Source organism: Lissotriton helveticus, chromosome 4_1, assembly GCF_964261635.1.
Source record: "Lissotriton helveticus chromosome 4_1, aLisHel1.1, whole genome shotgun sequence".
NCBI lineage: Eukaryota > Metazoa > Chordata > Amphibia > Caudata > Salamandridae > Lissotriton > Lissotriton helveticus.
In genome coordinates, this window is record NC_136063.1 from 1,212,039,803 (window position 1) to 1,212,061,419 (window position 21,617).

General features: G+C 44.6%; 1 protein-coding gene across 2 annotated transcripts in view; it reads right to left on the reverse strand.

The window, feature by feature from the left end:
* PHLPP1 (PH domain and leucine rich repeat protein phosphatase 1) overlaps positions 1–21,617 on the reverse strand; it is a 651,577-nt gene that overhangs the window by 35,117 nt on the left and 594,843 nt on the right. For both annotated transcript variants that reach the window (XM_078687772.1, XM_078687773.1), the window contains exons 15-16: positions 3,177–3,371; positions 1,785–2,013 (exon numbers count right to left, since the gene is read on the reverse strand). In XM_078687772.1, coding sequence (XP_078543898.1) covers positions 1,785–2,013; positions 3,177–3,371 — 424 coding nt within the window. The remainder of the gene's footprint in view (positions 1–1,784; positions 2,014–3,176; positions 3,372–21,617) is intronic.

Below are 21,617 nucleotides of genomic sequence, written 5' to 3' on the forward strand. Positions count from 1 at the left end.
TCACTCTGTAACCATCGTCCCCGGTCCGAGACCAGGTGGCCCAATGATCCGGTGAAGTCTCCCAAGCAATCTTGCGTTGGACGACCTCTCTTGAGCTTCCCCATGATGCCTGCAGCCTCATCTTGAAGGGTGCCCCTGATTGTGACTGGATCCGGTGAAAGAAACCGGATGCCAAAGGACATCCCTGCACTCACATCTCCCAAGTCTTGGGATCTGTGACCGACTGTGTCCTGGTGTCCAGCAACTATCCAACTTACCATTCCAGTCATTGGTGCCCTTCAGCCAGTCTTCTGGTCCGAGCCCACAGCCTTTTTCTTCAACCGAAGATACTCACTGACTTCCACTGGGAGTTTGACGCCTGTTTGCACACTGCACCGAGCCACCCGTGCATCGCTGAAGATTAGCTCATGGTGCCAACTGGTGCTCCCCCCTTTGTGTTGTCCTTTGAACCCAAGGTCCTTGTCATGAAACCGAGGCTCCTTACTTTTAACCAGTGCTATGCTGAGGACCCCCCGGTGTCTCCATGAACCTACATTGGGCATCCGGCACCACCTTTGACCTCTGCACCCAGCCACCCCTGTGCTGCTGAGGGTGTACCCCTGGTGTCTTTCTAGTCCATGCCCAGTATAGGTTCTGCATCCCAGAGACTGAACCTGAAAGTTGGGTACTTACCTGTAAGTTAATTACCTGTCTTTCCTCCCATAGGATTACATTGTTTTCTCTCCTTATTGCACTAGGTGTTGATCCTGACAATAGTAAAAGTATCTTCCTGACATTGAAAAGTATTTCATATACCTGTAAAGTATTGATAATGCTTCTACTGTATAATTAAAGTATTGCATAAATGAAAAGTCTACTTACCTGTAACTGAGTTCCACTTGGTTCCTAAAATCAAAGTAACTAAAGTAATATTTTTAAGAACATTGCCTGGAGTTAGTCATTGAGGGTGTGTTCCTGCCTCGTATGAGTGTGTACAACAAATGCATTCACACTACCCTCTGATAGGCCTAACTGCTTAGCCCAGCTGCCACTAAATTGAGAGTAAGGTATGATCTACTTTATCCTCCGCTATACCTTTGGTGACTTACTGGACTCTGTGCACACTATATCTCGTTGTGAAACAGTATATACAGTCAACTTCCTACACTGGGTACCCGCAGTGCAACAGAGTAGCACTCTGCTGAGGCTGCTGCAACAAAATTGCTGTGCATTCCCCAGTGGTTTGTCATTCAAGTCTTCCGAGCACAAGAAAAGGAAAAACAAGGATTAAGAAAATGCATGCTGGATGTCGCAATCAAGCATTTATTCTGGACTCTCCTAACACAGCAACCCTCACATGTTGCATGTATTCATTATGATCGAAAGCCCTGCAAACTGTGAAATGCAGCACAAAAATAATCTGTAGGATGATGTGTGGGTCCAAAGCCAGGACCATCCTGATCCATCTCATCAGGCCTTATGGAGAGTGCAATGGTTCAACTCAGAGACATGCACATGATACAGAAATGTAGGATGCCTGAAAGCACCCAAGACCAAAGCTTTTGTTTAGGACAACGGTACGCCTTTAAATAAGCTAAATGAATAAAATCAATATTGTATCTGTGCTAAGCACTTTCCGCATTTAAAACAATAATACTTTTTGGGTTGCAGTCAATTATAATTTTACTAGTATAAAAAATATGGAATTGTATCTGATTAAAAGGAAAAACATGTTCTGCATTAAATTCATTTTTCATTAAGACACTGCAGATACTTTAGACTTTCTGGAGAGCATTCCTTCTCACCTCCGTGACAATAGCCTTGTGCTCTTTTATCCTCTTCATTTCTTCTTCACAGTTCACCGTGTATGACTTGGACAGGGGCAGTGGCTTTCCATTCCTGCACAGCACTGTTCCGCACTTGCCTACGTTTGCAGAGGTCAGAGTGAAGCAGCCGCCAGGGTCCAGGGGGTCGTGCTTTATGTGGCAAAGCACTGCCGAGCCCCCGAGCTTCTGTCCCGCGGTGCCAAGCTTTCTGCAGAGACAAGGTAGGTTTCAAAAGTGAGTTCTGCACAGCACCAACCATCAAAAAACACAGGCTACAAGGGAAGCAGCACAACGAGGCAATAAAAGGACGAACCAAGGACAAAGGTATGGGTGATGCACTGCACCACTGTGTGTGTTCAATGTGCAGCAGAGATGAAAAAGGAAAAGTTAAATATGGAAGGTGAATCATTTCATCCAAATTCAAGCAATTTAGTTTTCTCCAAGCCTTCCAATCTTACACCATGCTGGTAATATGCAAGCCTTTTATTAAGATGGTGCAAATGTGAGCAGGTTGTAAGTATTAACAAAACCCCAAGGTGACATTTTTGGACATGACTGTTACCACCCTTGTTACTGTGACATGAACAAGAACCTTTTCCTGTCTGAGAAAAGCTATCTTGAAGAAGCCAATTACATCATGTGCTACGGACAGTATTTTGTATCACCTAGTGTACTTGGCATGCCCAAGATCGCTTTTTAGCACACAGGAAATGTTCACTGAAAACAGCAACTTGAATATCCTCTCATACAACACAATGAATTTAAAACAACTTTGTGCAATGCTACACAACGTTGGTGATTATTTATATTTACCTAAATATAACAGCAAGGATCAAGTTGGAAATATTTTGACTATTCAAAGGTGTGCCATGCTTAACGCTATTAAGGACATTAGATTAATAAACGGATTTTCTATTTTTCCCACTGAGTGAAATCACATATTGAGAATAGATCACGGATAGGGCATCTTTACCATAAATATTGGTTTGTAAATCACTGCTGTTTGTGCAAGGACAGGAGCCAAATAGGTCAGATATATACATATCTGTTTATTAGGTTAGATTATCTATCTTAAAGGAATATGTACAGCCCCTAAACTAGCAGAGGGAATGGGTCAAATGTTTTTCAAACCACCACTTGAAGCCTTTGTTTGCTTCCATTTTGAATGTGGTCACGGGAGAGTCCCACCTTTGAACTGAGTGGTCAAATATTAGAATGTCAATGTCAGTAGGTGCAATACTAAGATCGGCATAAAGGTTACTTATTCTGCATAAGACAAGCAACTTCAAAAAAAGGGGGGGCTGGCCATGTTTCTAACGCGGAGGGAGGGCAGGAAGTAATTTTGGCTTGAAGGCTGCTTAGGATGGTCACCTCTGCATCACGAGGAAGGTGTTGGTCATGTATTCCTCCTCACTCTTGGTCTTCTGCAGCTCGTCGGCCAGGATGTCGCTCATGGTGCACTGGAGGAGATGGGGCACTTCCACATTGCGGTCACCATCAAAGACACCATACAGTGCTTCCCGGTTGTCGCAGAAGTTGTTAGCAGACAGGGCGGCTACACACAGCCTGAGGGAACAAAATAGAGACAAAAAAGGCAGCAGTGTTAACAAGAGAGGTTTTGTCAAGCAGAGGGGGCGAATTTTCTTTCCCACGACAACAAAAACCAAGTCAAGTGAATCTGTTCAGGCCACATGAAGGGAAGAGCACGTTTCATCATCATCTATTTCGTTCAGTGGATTGCTTCCCTTTAAACGACATCAGTTCCCATGATCAGAATCACATCCTTCATTGCAAGTGGCCACTGCGGCACCATGAGAGTTCTTTTAGACCTCTACATTTCCAGAACCGAGATAAGCAGCATATCACAGCAAAATAAATGAGCCAGCCTCGTGGTTCAAGATAAAGGCACCATGATGTTAACAGTTACCCCTTCAGTCTGATAAAACAGACTGGAATACTTAAATGACCTTCACACATACTTACCGATGGCACAACCAACCCCTGCAATGCCTATGTTTGGTAATCCCCCCCCCCCGCCTCCCCCCCTGTTTAATATGTTTCCTATACTTGCACATTTGTCATCTCCTTTGTGCACTTTGCAGACATGAAAAACAGGACTGGACTATTGGAACCTCCAAAGTGATCTTGCTACACATTAACTTATACTTTGTGGCTGATTAAGTGACCTTTCTTTATACAAAGAGTCTACCCTTTGCCAATGATTCATTGAAATTCAGACCACCAACAAATCATAATGTAAATGGGCTGAGAAACGTTACCACCACTTCCTCTGTAACTTTATAATACAGAAAACATAATTTGACGCTTCTCAAGGTCGTGAGGACCTCAACTTGTGCACTTTTCCTTGCTCCAGTGTTAGCACTGTTCCATGTTAGCACGGTTTCTCTGCGAGGTTAAGTCTACACATCCATGATGGACTTCACCAAAAAAAGGAGGCTAAAAACATTCATATACATACTTCAAAGTTAACCGTTAACTGTCCCACTTATTCAACTAACGTGCACAAGGGAAACAATAAAGCATAACCTGCCATAGACTCTCCCTTGCAGGGTTTCGCCCTCCTGCAAACCTCGCTCCCACACAAAAATAATAATTAACAAGGATCCAAGAAGGCATGAATCTATGATAAGAGATGCCATACCAGCACTCCAAAATATAGAAACAAAAGGCTTCGGACTACTGGGTTCAACTAGATGAAGCACATTTCTTAAATGTAAACGTTAAGAGAAATCCAAAAGATAACCTGTTTTTCTAGTTGGAGACGACAGCATCTGAAATGCTTTGTAAACTCTGCAAGGACATGAGAGCGAACTGCATATTTGCAGGAGGCTCCTGGCCTGTGCTTACAATAAAGCCCAGGGAAATTCCCAGGGCGCACTTAAGTTCAACAGTGCACTTAAGTTTTGAGATTCACACGCGAGTAGGCTGCACACATTTGTTTGCATACACTTTGTTTTGATTTCCAGAAAACAAAATGCATTTTTTGGGGTGGGCTTTCTGATGTCATCAAGAGAGAAAACAATTACGCAGATTTGAAATCTAAACGTACGGAAATGCAGTAATGTGTCAATGGATTGGGGGTAGCAGTTTGAAAAAGATTTCTTAGTACTGCTTGGCCAACATTGGCCTGCTGACGTCAAGTACATCCACACAATAATACTTTGTGAAGATGTGTGGTGTGGACCATGTTGCAGCTTTGCAAATGTCAGCAAAGGGAATATTGCCTAAAAATGCCATAGAAGCTCAAATTTTATGAGTAGAGTGAACTTTAGGGGTTACAGGTAAAAGTATTTTAGCTTTAACATAACAAGTTTGGATACATTCTACTATCCATCTTGAAATTCCACTCAGAGATTGGATTTCTAGTGTGAGGAGGTGAAAAAGCAATACATAATTGCTTAGTTTTCCTAAAAGTCTTGGTCTGTCAATGTAGCACATTCAAGTTCGTTTGACATCCTGTGTATGCAAGGCTCTTTCAGCAACAGACTGTGGTTGTGGAAAGAAAACCGGTAATTCAATTGACTGATGTGAAAAGGAGAAACTACTTTAGGTAGAAACTTTGAATTTGTCCGAAGGACTATTTTGTCTCTGTGTAGTAGGGAAAATGGCTCTTCTGAAGTTAGTGCCAGGATCTCACCAGTGCACCAAAGTGAAGTGATAGCTAATAGAAATGCGACCTTCCAAGATAACTATTGCATTTGGCAGGAATATCGTGGTTCAAACGTAGGTCCCATGACTCTTGTTAGTACAATATTAAGATTCCATGTTGGAGAAGGTAGAAGGACTCAAGTCCTTTCATAAAAGCCTTAATCAGAGGTATCAAGAATAAAAGACAAGTGTTGTCCATTTTGTAAGTAAGCTGCAATGGGTGCTAGGTGTAAGGGTATTGAGGTATACACTAGACCAGAATTTTAGAGATGCAACAAATACAAAAGGATTGCTTGTATTTGTGTACGTAGACAGTTAACCTTTTGCCACTGGCACTATAGAGCAAATAGTTTCCATTTGGCAGCATAGCATTGTCTGGTTGTAGGTTTACGCGCTTGTTTAAGATTATCCATACATTGTTGAGGTAAATGAAAGTAACTTAATTCTATGACTTCAAGAGCTAAATTGTGCGGTAGTAGACAGAGTTACCGCACTCATGTTGGAGCTACTAGAACTAAGGTAAGGGAGGTATACCACTAATAAAAGTATTTGGAGAGGTGGAAAAGAGTAGGTTTATATCCCTGACCAGTTCATCCATAGGGCACTGGCTTTAGATTGGGGGTGTGGGAACCTGGATGTGAAGTTTGGGCATTTTGAGCTTTCTGGGGTTGCAAATAGGACTATTTGTGGGGACATCCATCTTTGAAAGAACGGTAGGAGAACTTCGGGTTGAAGTTCCCGTTTGTGTACTTGTTGCTGCGTCCTGTTGAGCAGGTCTGCAATTTGAATGCTTGTCCCAGGAACATGTTTTGCCAGAATCTGAATGTTGAGATGTATTGCTAAGCACCAAACGGTTTGGGCTAAGCGATTATATTACAGAGTGTGTCTCCCCGTTTTTTGTAGATAGTACATTGTTGTCATATTGTCTGTTCATATTAGTACAACTTTGTGCTGTAGGTGAGGCAGGAACGCTTTCAATGCTAGGTGAACAGCTTGAAGCTCTAGGTAATTGGTATTTAGGCTTCTGTATTGGGAGTCTCATACACCCTGAATTGTTAGATCCCGAAGGTGAGCTTTCCAATCTGTCAGGGAAACATCTGCTGTAAGAATGACATGGGGAACTGGGTCTAGAACGGCTGCCCTTTGGATAGATTTTGTGCATTCCACCACTGCTGAGAGCAATGTGTGCGGCTATCTGTCAACACTAGATCGATTAATTGAACCTGTGACTGTATCCACTGACACGAGAAGCACTCTTGTAACGATCTCATAGGTAATTGGGCATGTGGATTTATTGATATGCAGGATGCCATCATGCCCAAAAGATTCATGACCAATTTGACTTTTACTTGGGAGGTTGAAGGTGTTGTATTAGTGATACAATGTTCTGTATTCTATCTGTATTTGGGCATGCTAGTCCCAAATGAGCTTTGAGCATAGCTCCTAAATATGGCTGTACTGGAGATGGTTAAAGGTAGAATTGTTGCAGATTGATGGTAACCCTAATTAATGTAATAGGGTGAGAGTTTGCTGTTTATGCTGTTTGCATTGTTGGGAGCGGTTTGCCTTTATGAACCAATCGTCCAGGTAAGGAAACACATGTGCATTTTGCCTGAGCAGATGTGCTGCGACTACTGCTAAGCATTTTGTAAATACCTTTGGTGAGGTGATGACTCCAAAGGGAAGGACTTTGAATTGATAATGTTTCCCTTGGAAGAGAAACCGTTAGTATTTTCTGGGTGATGGGTGTATGGGTACGTGGAAATAGGCATCTTTCGGATACAGAGCTGCCATGAAGTTGCCTTATGTAGCAGTGGAATCACCTCCTGGAGAGTGACAAGGTGGAAGTGTTCTTACAGGATATACTGATTGTTCTGAGATACAGAATGGGTCGAAGTGAGCCGTTTGTTTTGGGAATAAGGATGTATAGTGAGTATACTCCTGTTCTGTGATATGCTGGTCTTTGGACTTGTTCTATAGCTCCTTTGAATAATAGAACTGATATCTCTTGTACTAGTAGAGATTGATTCAGAAAGGATAGTTTGTGTTTGCGAGGTGGAATCTTTTGCAGGATAAGCTCCACACAATAACCATGTTGCATAATGTTCAACATCCACTGATCTGAAGTAATGTTTGTTCATGCTGGTAAAAAGTTTTAAAGACGTCCCCCGACAAGTGGTAAATGGTCGGGGGGAATGATAAGAAAGTAATTGCTTGGTGTTTGTATTTGGGGTTCGGGTATTATTTCCATAACCGCAATGTTTGCAGTTATTTCCCATGAAAGATACTCTATAAAAAGGTTTTACCAGTGGTGGATTGAGCTTGATTTTGCAGGTGTCAGTTGAGGAAGATCTAGCACACTGTTTGTAATTGAGCCTAGGAAAGGAAACTCGATATGTGAAAGTTTGTAAGGTCCCCATTGATTTGGCAACCTCAGTGTCCATCATTTTCTCAAGCGCTGCGTCCACCTGAGGACCAGAGAGGTGCTCTTTGTCAAAGGGGAAATTGAGATATGTTTGTTGCACTTCAGGTTTGAAACCTGACATACACAGCTAAGAATGTCACTCTTGTTGTAATTATGTGTGTCTTGACACGATGTAACATTCTTTTAAGGACTGGTAACTATTGTGACCCCACTTTGAGTAGTAGTTAATGTTTCAAAAAGTAAGTCATCTTCCACTGGGTCTTTATGTTAAGGCACATTATGAAAAGCTACAGCTCTGACTATTAGATCCTGATAGGTAGAGGCATCATCTGGTGGTGATGGACGAGTGGGGTAAAGGTCTGGGTCTGTATTTTCTTGTGCCTCTGTCATATAGATCCCAAGCATCCCCAGGATGTGTCCCCTCTGGCAAATCTTCTATTTCAATTAAAGGTGAATGAGGAGATGTGTGGCCAAAACTCAGAATTTTGTGGTGAATCAGGAGATGGGGTGGCTGGTAATGGTGGGTCTGGTGAGGTAGGTACAGGAATATGCAAAAGGCTAGTAGCAATGTCCTTTTTCTTCTTTCTAGGAGTTTGTAGAGGAATATCTGTATCCTGTTCGAAAGCTGACTGTCTTTTAGATGATTGAGGCTTTACTGGTTGAAGAATTATCTTCTTGGCTCTGGGTTGAATTTACAGCATTTTCTGTTTCGGATTGAGCCTTTCCCTGCATAATATTGGGGATTGGTACGCGTGAAGTTCTCGGTCTGAACGTGAAGCATTTCGGAGCCTAATAAAGTTTGATTCAGTGTGGCGGGTGGTCAGAACCAAACCACTATGGCCCTGGTCTTTCGGGACCGAGGTGGATGTTCAGTGAACTGTTGAATCAGCCTTGGAAAAGTGGAGGCCGAAATGTTGGTGCTGAGCCCGAGAGCGGGGCATCCGAATCTTTTTGTCTGTGCGTGCCATGGCTTTTTTTGCAGTGGCGGACCAGACTCAGTTTTGTTCGGATGGAACAGATTTTTTTAGTTTTGGGATCGGAGACAGTTGTACTCACAGTCAGATGTTTTTGAGCCGAATCTAGACTGGTTGAATCCTGTTCTATGTTAGAACCAGAATCGGAATCATGGATGGATAAGGATTCCTCTTGAGCTGCTGAGGCTTCATCTTCTTCCTCTTTGGACTGAAGATGTCCGGTGAGTCGTCTGGCTGTCCACGCAGCATTTCTTGGCATCGAGTGCATTGGTCTTGGAGTGTCTTTTTGGACCATATGATCTGCAGGCCTTACAGTTTTCCTCTCAATGATCGGGTGAGAGGCATAAATTGCAGTATAGTAACGTGCTTTATACAATACAATTGATTTTATCTCCTTGTTAGCGAACCGAAGGAAGCTGGAGAGGAACTCAAACCGGAGCACGCAAGATTACATCTCAACCAGTCAGCGAAAAACCAATCTAAAGATGAAGTCAACGGCCATGTGCGCGATCACCAAAGAGAGGAGTCGCATAATCCCATGACTCGAACAACTTCTTCGAAGAAAATCAACTTGTAATCATCCAAGCTCAGCACTAGATGGAGGGCTTATGCACTGCATGTGCATATACAGCACGCATGCCTCGTACATTCTGTTACCCAATAATAATGGTTTTTCTGCATTGAAATCCTGTTCCAAGAGAATCACCAACAGATGGCAATAATCTAATGGACTGAGAATCTAAAACAATGCTCGTCTTACAGTACTAAAGCAGTTCCCCCTTTTGGCTGCTACAAACTGCACTACAAAAACGTGTGGATGTTATGTCCGTCTCTAGAAACCCTCTATTCTCTACAACAGTGCTAAGGATTGAAGTTTCACGGGTATTTGCTTGACCTCCAAAAACTCCTCTACTTTCCATAACACAAGCTAGATCGCATTTATTAATTGTACATTTGTAAACACTGGAGTCCCAGAGAGAATGCTTACAGGTGCACAGAACCAGAGGGAGTGACACATTTGATCGGATAAGCGATTTGTGCTAGCACTGCAGGAGACAATGGCTCTAAGACCTATTCTAAGGAAGTTCCCTGAAACAGCAGAGTTCATTTGTGCCATTAAAAAGCTAATTCTACCCTTATTGCAAACACCACGTATTAAAAAAATGTCAAATTATCGAAAACCTCCCTAAAGAGATGTTCGCAGTATTTCAGGACTAAGGGGAACATACATTTTCTGAGAGTTTTGAATATGATCCATGAATGAACTTGCAGACTACCTTGATTTCTTTGAGCAGGAGTAATGTGTTTGTTGTATATCCTGTCAAGTCCTAGCAGCATTATTTTGCATAATCTTGAACGGTCAAGTGCATCTGTAAGTTAAGGGCGTTGGCATCGTCTTGTGTGAAGAGGCTGTTTTGCTTAACTCTATATGCCTTCATATTGATGTTAATTACAATCCAATAAGGACTGTACTTGAAAGACTCAAATATTTTGTTCTTTTAGGGATTCTAAATAGTCCAAAAGAGTGCATAGGTTACAGATCACCTTGAGAAGCGAAGGTGTGGTTTAATGATGTCCAGAGTATATTTTTGGGTATGGTAACCCCATCCCGAAAATTTGAACCCGGTATTCAATGAGTTAGAGTTTATTCTACTTTCTCTAGTTTTACCAAGACACAGAGATAGGAAGAGGCCAAACCTAAGTCCTCAGCACTTTAACCTTCTGTTTATATTCAAATGGGCATTTGTGTCAAATATTATTAGAGTACATCTGTAAATCCAGTCCCCTGCAAAGCAAGTCAAGCATAGTCACTGCAAGTCCACTCACTTGTTTTCAGCATCCTTCCTCAACTTCATGAGCCAAATAGCATTCTTGAACTCACGCTTCCAAAATAAACTTTGCTGCTCCCCCACTAACCAAACATGTGAAAGATAAACATTTTTGGCTCAGTCTACATCTGTAACTGTTTTGCAAGAACCACTTACCTGTAATATTATTTATATAGCATGTTTTTTGCTAAAACAGCAGATAAGAGAATTTACACAATGAATCTGGTGGGTAAATAGGATGATGCTTATTTTAAGACATACCTTTATATAAAGTTATTTACGAAGAAGCAGTTTAATAGTTTTTCCCTGCAAGGACAGCAGCATAAAAGTACAAAACTGGTTCACATATAGAGAAAAATATAGCGTCCTGAAACAGGTTACCCATATACACTCCGTGTTGAATAAAAACAATAGGGTAGAGCAATAGGTGTTACTACAGTGGTTACGTTTCAGGGCCCCAGGTTATTCACGGCTGGAGCAAATGGGAAATTTAGAGCTTATGAAATTTCAGGTGCTTAAGCTGACCTCAGTTCAGTGCATGATGGAAGTTGAAAGAATGTCCTGGCATCTGGGCATTTACACTGTAAGACTAACTTCTGGGTTTTTCAAATTAAGTGTAAATTGTACATTCAGTCCAAGATAGGAGTGCTAATTTTGGTGCACAATGGTCAAACAAATTGGGTAGACGGTGCCCATTAACAAGTAAAGTGCTTACTGTAAAGATCATTTTATAGGCAATTATAAGGGAGCCTACTAGAGAAATCAGACAGTCAGATTAGCATGGTTGTCTTACTTTGTCCAAGGACACATTTGCCTGGCATATTGTAGACTTGTAGGTTGTTTGTTTGAAAGATGGCCCACGTAACAAAAAACATTGCCCTTCATCCATATTACTAAAGTGAGTTAAACCAGGGCACATGATGTTAAGATCATCTCGAGATTAGAGTATGAGCATCTACAGGCATTTCTACAGAAGACAGCCCTGGGACACAAATAAGACTTTTCCTTTCACAAGTCAATGATAAGCCGATCGCGAAAGCCCATACCTGTACAACTTAATTTCTTCTACAGGAGAAATTTAAAATACAAGATAATTACAAATTTACAGGGCCTACAAGGTATATCACCATGTTGTTCAACATGAAATTAAACAGGCTTTCTCGTATTCAGCTCTCCAAATTCAGTACTCAAACAGTCTTTTCCCAACACTTACAAGTTAAGAATAGTTGTGGACATGGTGCATTTAAAAACACACTAGAAAGTTAAACATACAGAAAAATAATATGTTCATTTTTCACTTTTCACAAAGATAAAAGTTTGCACAATGATGTTACACCACAAAATCTGCCCCATGCTACTGAACACTATTTGTAAAAAATCATTTTTTAGCTTATTTTCTACCTCGCCCCATTTTCTTAACAAAGGCCACTTTAGTTTAAAGTTCTGTAGCGTTAAAGGCATTTACAGCGTTCCTCAAATTACATTAAGCAACACTCATAGTAACCACAAATAAACAAAATAATAAGAAAGCAAAAGAAATGGAGACCCCACTGAAAAAAAAGCTAACATACGCACATGAAAGAAACTCTACAATAAATCCCAAATATATCCATAGCTGTGAATAGGTCCGAAATTAGTCTCAATTTGTGATATGTAATTTGAAGGTGTGTACAAAAGAAAAGAGCGACATGTGATGTGAATATAAGAAGAATGATACTGCACCAGCAGTACACCAATGCTACATATACGGTAATGAGATAAATGAAAAACAAAATTGGCTGCAATACCAGGATATGCCTAGTCATCAATATCTGCACAATGAGGACAAAAATACAATATAAAACAAGTGTGTGCATTCTTTGGAAAGATTTATCATTTACATGCTCCAAGGACAATAACTATCTACCGTCTCAATGCTCGAAAGGAGACCAACTCTAGCGGAACAACTGCAGTGAAAGAAAGAAATTTAAATCCCAACCTAACAGGCATTTTAAGGACCACTGACGCACAATTACCTCACTTTGACCTTAAACCTTCAAGGATGCAGGCATTTTTTTTTAACTGGAATCGGTTCTTGGCATAGTGGGCAGAGGAGAGGGTGTGGGGGGAGTTGCAGGTACTGTGGTGGACTGGTAGAACTATGTATAGAAACTCAAGCTTTTGGAGCTGTTAAGACAGATGAATCCCTCATATCCCTTCAGGGATGAGACATTTCTAACGTGTGTTGGTTTGAACGCCACCTACCCCTCACCACAACCAGTTTAGAAAAACTAACTTTTGTTGATACATTTTATGGATTTTTGGAAAACAACAATATTATCGTATTGATTGATCGATGCTTTATTTCGATATGCACATATCATAAAAGCAGTACAAAAAATATAAAAACAGCATGTCGAAATAAGTAAGACTGTACAAATAGAATGGCAATTAAAACACGATATATCAGAATAAATTAGCTAAAAAAGAATTAAATTGATATGGACAGTCTTCTAAGTCTTATCAACCAAGCCCATTTTAAAAATTTTGCAACAGCACAAACAATAGGAGGGGCTGTATTCGTTAAAAGAATCCGAAGGGCAACAGAGTGCTGACGAGTCCCCAATTCTCTGCAAATGGGGCCAAGCCAACGTGATCTGGGGCGACCATAGTCCGGGCATTCGAAAAGGAAGTGTGGCACCGTCTCTGGTTTATCCGAACAAGAGGCACAAAAGCGTGATGTGTGCTGGGCTTTATTCCACCTTGAACAGAGATCCGCCAAGGGCAAGGTTCCTAGCCGAAATTTTATATACAAGGACCTATCCATGGCAACTGTTATAATATCCATATATGGCTCATACAGGACAACGTCTTTAAACAACAGGAAAGCTGCGGTGGTTTTACAATGCTGCTGGCTACTAGAGCGCTTCACCTCAACCCACTCCCAGAAAAGTTTTTTTAGAGTCTTCTTTGGTGGAGCGGAGTGACTAAGCCAGCAAGAGGCCAGACCCAGTTCCCCTAAAAGATGTTTTATGTCCTTCAGCCATTTGATGCTACTCCAACCATCAGCATGCATCACTTCTGCCAGCCCATTGGCGTAAGATTGTAGCTCCGGGACCCTCCACAAGCGTGCCCAGAGCAGAAGGGGACGAAGCCGAGCCTGGTCCCTTATGGCTTTGCAGCCAGTGTCCAAGAGCATTGGGATGGTCGGGCTGCTCGCTGGGATAGCAAGAAGGTCCTTGATAAATTTATTTTCGGCCTTACTCAGTGAATCGACCTTGCCCAAGCCCCACAGTTCCGATCCATAGAGAGAAGCAGGGACTGCACGGGCTTTGTAAATCTCGAGTATGGGAGCAACACAATGTTTTGAGGAGTTATTGTACTCCTTAAGAAGGGCGCCCCCCACCCTTTTGTGAGCCAGAGTCATTTTATCAATGTGGGCAGTCCAGCTCATTGCATCATTCAGGCGGATCCCCAGATAATCGAATTCCGCCACTCTTTCTAGGGGTATAGAATTCAGAATTGGAGGGAGACCAAGTTTACGGGGTGGGTGCATGACTAGGTACTTGGTCTTATCTATGTTTATGACGAGGCCTTTAGTGGTACAGAAATCCTGGAAGCGGTTCAGTAAAGACTGTAGACCTTGGGGGGTTTTGGAGATGAGGAGGGTGTCGTCGGCGAACAACAGAGTTGGAATTTTTACTCCACCCAGGCTAGGAGCGTCTGATGGTTCGCCCAGTAGATAATCTACCACCCCGTTAATGTAGAGGGAGAATAAGGTGGGGGCCAAAACACAGCCCTGTCTTACTCCCCTCTCGACCCTGATTTTATCGGTCTTTTCCCCATTCAACCCCCATCTAACCTGGGCATAGGTGTTAGTGTGCAGGTTAATGAGGAGGTTCAGTAGGTACGGGGGCATCCCTAAACCATCAAGCACCCTCCAAAGTTCCTCCCTCGGTACCAGGTCAAAGGCAGTCTTAAGGTCAATAAAGGCCAGATAGAGACTGCCTTTGCCCAGCACCACCACCTTCCAGTGTATCAACAAAAGCCTAAAGGCCTGTTCAATGGTTCCTGTACCCGAACGGAACCCAGCCTGCATGTCGGACAGAATGTGATTGTCGTCCACCCATTGAGTAATTCTCCCCAAGATGGTTTTCCCGGCCAGTTTCTGGCTGGAGTCTATTAGGCTTATAGGCCTATAGTTCCCTGGTGAATCCCGACTGCCCTTTTTGAAAATGGGCACCACCTCCGCACCTCTCCAGGAGTCAGGCACAAGCCCTCCCCCCATGATTGCATTGAGGAGTGCAGAGATTAGAGCCCCCCATTCTTCCGGATAGGCACGGAGAATGTCCCCCGGTAGGCCGTCCGGGCCAGCAGCTTTCAAGGGGACCAAGGTTTTAATTTGCTTTGTTACATCGAGGGGGGAAAACAATTCCTGGTCTCGGTCTAGAGTAAAGGATGGAATTTTAAAGGGATCATTAAGTGGGCCTTCAACAGCAGAGTAAAGATTTTGGAAATGGGAAAACCAAGTCTGGGCATTAATCGCACAAGTCCTCCGGGAATCGTCGGGACGATTCCTTTTGCCCACCATGTCCCAAAAACCTTTAGCGTCTTTCCCACGGCTGGCCGCCAGGAGGTTCTGCCAGAAATTATCCTCCCATTCCTTCCTTGCATTTTTCTGGCAGAGTGTGTAGTGTCTCCTGGCCTCTCTAGTCCTGAGCGGTAATTTGGACTTGACTGCCTCGATAAGAAGTGATTTCGCCTCCCTACACTTTTGGTTGTACCAGCCCTGGCCCGGACGTAGGTTGGGTTTCCTTCCGCTCGGGTGGGCTGGGACTACAAAGAGGTCACCAATGGCCTGAATTATGGCACAAAACCTAGGTGCCACCTCCATCTGCCCTTCCTCTTGACAGTCAAGATTGGCCAGGGCTGAAGCCAGAAGCTGCCTGATCACAGAGGTTTTCTCCTCCGAAAGAGCCAGCTTCGCCCACTTCAGCCTACGCCCACAATTCGAGACCACTGACAGGTCTGGAGCGGGGTTACAAGAAGACCCACTCACGGTGCTATTGACGCACCTGTGTGACAGGGTGAGGGACAGTAGATTGTGGTCACTCTCCACAGAAGGTAAAACTACCATGTCCTCCACCATGCCCCACAGGTGTATGTCAAGGAGGAAATAGTCAATCCGTGACGTGTGTCCTAGCCTATTGTAGGTGTGCGCCCCTACTTTGTCGGACCTGGTCCTGCCATTGGCAGCTCTAAGCCCGAACTCCATAGCTAGGGAGTTGATCTGGAGGGCCACTTCTGTCCACTTTTTAACAGGGCCAAGCTCGAGGGGGGGAATCCCCCACCCATTATCGAATTCCTCCTGATCTGCTAAGATGTCCAGATCAAGAGGCTCGAAAGTGCAGTTCAGGTCACCTGCCAGCAGTGTACAAGACCTGTATGGAGATGATCGGAGTTGCACCTCCAAGCAAGCTATGACTGAGGATTCTCTTCCCCCCTTAGTGCCGCGGGCGTAGATGTTAAAGATGTTTAAGATGACTCTGCCCTGGGAATTACGAAGCAAAATATTTAGGAGGTCAGGGCAGTTAGTGTCCTTCTCCTCCACCCTACAGTTAAGTTTGGTGGCTACCCAGATTAACAAACCGCCAGAGGGGCGGCCCCTACCAGTTGCACTTTCTGCTGCCGGCAAAAAGTGGGTGGAATACCCCGCCTTATGAAGGGGCACCCGGCTCCATGTTTCCTGGAACAGGCATATGGAGTATTGCTCCACACGCTCGCTCCAATCCGGCAATGCCAGCTTCCTTTCGAGGCCCGCAACATTCCAGCTGAAAACCCTAATCGGGGGGTCCGTTACAGCTGCAATGCTACAATCCTCGACAGGGGGTGACAAGTCCGCAAAACCCACATCAGGGGGACCAAGCGGAGAGTTATGAGGAGCCCCGGTCTCCCCCTTCCCCTCTACAGACTCGGCCATAGCCAGAGTCTGCAGTGGGGAGGAGGAGCCAATGGATTTGGAGTATAGTGTTGACTCAGCGACAGAACCCGGGGCCACAACGTCCTCCCCCGGATCGTAACCGAGTCAACAACTCCCAGGTCCCCAATTTAGCAACACTGGGGCTGTGCGTAACTGCTGGGAAGGAACTCCCGGGGTCAGAAGGCCGTGGGCAGTGTTTTCCACCAAAAATTGGCCCCCTAGGCTGCCAATGAAGGAGGGTTGACCAAGATGGATGGAGGGGGTGGTCATAGTAGGCCGTGGATAAAAGAATGTCAAATCGACTATGTCGATACCCGAACCAGCCGTGGGTTGACCTTGCGAGCATATAAATTGGGCAACCCTAGCATCTTGAAAATTTACGACCACACAATCCCCTTCAAGCGATTTTTTCCTGTGTCCAATCCAACCCACCCTGCGTACACCAAGAATAATTCCATCCACTCCCGCGGGCAAGGGCCTGTTGGCTTTCAGCCAGTGGATGACCTTATTCTTTAGTGCCTGATGGTTTTCACGCTGGGTACTCCCAAGAGGGGGAACTTTCGAGAGGATGACGACATACGGGTGGCACTCAGGGGGGAGGTTAACTGGGGGGCACTTGCGTCTACTGATCTGAGGAGGACCCAAAGGGGGCCGATTTGTAGGTGGGACAGGAATAGATGAAACCTTAGGAGTTGATGCAACCCCACCAGTTGCATCAGATATGGCAACCCCAGGTTGCGAAATAGGGCCCGTCCCTCCCTTCTTGTGTTGCCTTGGTGCCTTGCTAGCCACCGGGGATGTTACTGCTGGGGGAAGGGTAGCATGCACGAGGGCAACACAAGTGGGAGCCTTCGATTTTGTCTGTCTAGGACCACCCCTAGGAGCAGCCAAGATCGTATTCCCAGGTGCAGGGTGCTTAGGCGGCTGCGTCAACTGGTCTCCCTGGGGGGGTCTCACTGGGGCCTCTATCCTATTGGACTCCTCTAACCTATCTGTCCTATCCTCACTGGGCTTAGGCTGGTGCTTGAGAAGGGTTTTTAGAGCAAAGAAATTGTCCCTAGTAGCCTGCTCAAAGCAGTCAAGCCTTTCCCCCAACCTCTTGACCTGGTCTATAAGTGGCAGCACAAGAGACTTGACCATCTTCTCAAACGCCTCCATAGAGTGACCCACGTTGTCCTGAGCAGGCGTTGATGGGGCCGACAAGAAAGGTGGCACTATATCAGTAACAACTGGTGCGCAAGTGGCTGTCCCTGAGGATACCGGTCCTGCAATACTCTGGGGGGAAGGACCCCTCAGGGGCAGGTACCTGGGGTCGTTAATAGTCTTAGATGGACAACCCTTTCGAGTGTGATTTGCCCTTTTCCCCTTCCTTTTAATTGGCTCCTGGATGGGTTGCTTCTTGGACGGGGCTTGTGGGGCGAGAGCAGGAACCTCAAGGCAGTGTAGGGACTGGGTGCCAGGTGAGCCTGCTAAGGAGAGCTCATTGCAAGGATCTGTAAGCACGGCACATGGGCTGGTACCGTGGACACCAATCAGTGGGCTATCAAACCCCTCTAAACCACCCATTGGAGGTGCAATAAGGGGATCCCCAGGTGAATCTCCAAGCAAGAGTACAGGGGAAGTAGGATTTAAAGGGGACACCACTATTGCTGGCGATGGACTTTTAGCAGGAGGGAAGTCAAGTGAAAGGCGCCGTTCAGATATGGCAAGTTCATTGTCTATGACGGCCGCCACCCTTGTCAGGAATTTGTCCATTGAGCCAAACATAGCACCGCTGGGGGTACTCTCCCCGCAACCCCTCAAGGCCTTACCGGAGCGTGTTGACATGCTGAGTTCAGGCACCACAGGTTGAAGCCGGTACGGTAGATGAAAATGGGGTGGCCCTGCCCTGCCTCCTCCTGCCCCGGACGACCACAGACGGTCCCGCCCTTGTCCCGGGCTTAACCCGGCGCGGCCCCGCGCGCTCCCGCGACGCGGGAGGGGCAGCTGTAATTTAAGCGCCGCCTGGCGCCAAAGTCCGGGGAACAAGGAAGTCGGTCGGCGTCCCAGGGGATCCTGGGAAGTGTAGTTTCCCTTTCGGCGGCCGCGTTAGCCTGCGGCGGCGGGGAACCACACACACTGTCACCCGGTGCTCTGCTCGGCTTCAGGCAAGGTAAAGTCCCAGAAATAAGCCCCGCTCCACCGGAGGGGCAGCTGTAATTTAAGCGCCGCCTGGCGCCAAAGTCCGGGGAACAAGGAAGTCGGTCGGCGTCCCAGGGGATCCTGGGAAGTGTAGTTTCCCTTTCGGCGGCCGCGTTAGCCTGCGGCGGCGGGGAACCACACACACTGTCACCCGGTGCTCTGCTCGGCTTCAGGCAAGGTAAAGTCCCAGAAATAAGCCCCGCTCCACCGGAGGGGCAGCTGTAATTTAAGCGCCGCCTGGCGCCAAAGTCCGGGGAACAAGGAAGTCGGTCGGCGTCCCAGGGGATCCTGGGAAGTGTAGTTTCCCTTTCGGCGGCCGCGTTAGCCTGCGGCGGCGGGGAACCACACACACTGTCACCCGGTGCTCTGCTCGGCTTCAGGCAAGGTAAAGTCCCAGAAATAATCAAAAACATGGCAAAGAAAATGTTCAAAAGATCATACCTGGTCAAAATATATGAGGATGTTTTGTTATCAGGAACAATGATCGACAGGCATGATTTGGTACAAGGAATATACTTTTGCGAATACAGTCCCACCTGTAACCACAGCTATGTTTACCCGATTAGTTATCCTTTAAGGTACTGAAATATTCAACCAATGAATCTCGTATTCGGCGATGATTGTGGGGGACATCCTCTAGCTTTGAATAAAGGAAGCTGTAAAATGCAACATCGGTCCATACCTCTCCTCTATTTTAAAACACTTGGAAGAGGAGGCTGCATCTCTCCATGCTTGAGCAATGTCCCTTTTGTGAGTAAGTCACAATCAGATACTTTCTGTTCCTGTGAACCCCTCACCATCAATTACATTTAAGAGGGTCACCGTGGGGTTAAGGTCAAGTAGTCTGAGCAGTACAGTAATGAAGGTTTCGAAAATGCCCTTCAAAAGGGTTTCAATTTGGGGCATATCAAAACAGCATGAATGAAATCACCTATTGCTGTGTGGCATCTTAAGTATTCTGGTCCGGCCCCTGTATGAAACTTCCAGAGCCTCGCTGGTGTTAAATAGACTCGAGGCAGGTATTTGAATTTAATCAGACAAAGCCTGTTGATGACTGCAGACTTCTTAAGGGCTGTAAGCGCAAATGTATACTTCTTGTCCTCCAGGTGCGCAACCCTCCACACACACTTAGCAAGAGATTAGAGTGCCATCGGAATACAAATACCATTTCAGCACAACATTGTTGACCAAGATGGGTAGAGAGCATTCGTTTGTGTTGACAAGACTGTGTGAGGAAGGGGGTGTGCAAACACAGATTCCACTACCTGAGAATATTTTATAAATACGAGAATTCTCTATCATCAAGCTGTTCTGTTGCATTTGAATGGAAGGATTTAATCTATTTTAGACTAAAATGGATTACTAAATGTAGAAGGTTGATGTGCTTGACCACATTGCCTGTTCATAGATCTTGCAAAACGATGGCTGTCATTTCGACTTTTGTCAGAGGCATTAAAGAGGACTTTTCTGTTATTGATGCGAGTCAATCCAGTTACACTGCTTGGAGTAAATCTACTTACACTGAATTATTAAAGGGTAAGCTCTCACCTTTTGTTAATCATGTGCATGTATTTGATTTTATAGCCATTGAGATACTGTTTATCAAATACAGCTGGGCAGTTGCACTTGTGCCAGGTTTCTATCAGGGCCAGGATGCATGGCTTGCTTGACAACAGGAGGTCCTAGATATTGAAGACATTTTGACATTGCTTTCAGGAACTTATTTATGGCACAATGTTATAAAAAAATGTTTTGCCTATATTACACGCCTGAAAAAAATCGCCAAATGGGTGATAGGGAAGGGAACTACATGCCCACGTTGTGCATTATTTGGGGCCGATATTAAACATATGTTTGTAACATGTAAAACGCTTATTATTCTGATCAAAGATATATCTGAATTCTTATCCGAAGTGTGCCAAATAAGAGTGGATGTTACAACCGAGGAAATTATTTTGGGGGTAGCAAACTGTGAGCGGCAGAAAAACATGCAGGGGTTGATCTTTGTGGCCATGGCAATCCTCCGACTCTGTATTGCCACAGCTTGGCTCGATCCTAATCCACCTACCTTCCAACAATGGAGGGCTAGGTTGCTTGCGACTTGCAGCCTTGAGGTCGCATTCTATAAAAATAAAGGATCTAACAAAAGAAGAAAGGGTATTCAGATCTGGGCACCGCTTTTGCAGTGGATTCAGAGATATACATAGGTTGCAATGTTTTTATTAGTTATTTTTTGCTGTTGTCTCCGCATATGTCTTAATGAACTTTAATGTATTAACTTCAGATTTATGATTGTAATAAGTCTTTTCGTATGTTATTGGTCTTGGGCGGGCGGTAAGGAGGAGGATGTGTATATATTGGAAAAATTGTCAAAAAGATTTTTTTTAAAAAGGAACTTATTTATGCGTTTGTGTTTACTAAGATTGTGGTGTTTCAGATCTCAAACTATTACTGTTAGGGTACATAATGGAGGGTGCTAATATTAGGTTTTTTGGGGGTGGGTAGATATCAGACCATAAATGTTTTAAGAGGTGACTTAATCCGGTTAATAGCAGGGCTGATTAGTGGCCAGTACAGTTAGTAAGATGTCTACTACATAGCACTCTGAGGTAAATCCCAGATCATAACAGGATACTGAGCAGAAATGGTTACTTGATGCAGACGTATACAGTATAAATAATAGAAAGCTTTTCCTTCATGCTGGTTTTTCCAATGAGAAACATTATGGCAGCAAAAAGCAAAGGTCTTCTGCAACTGCATCAGTTTGGAAATTCA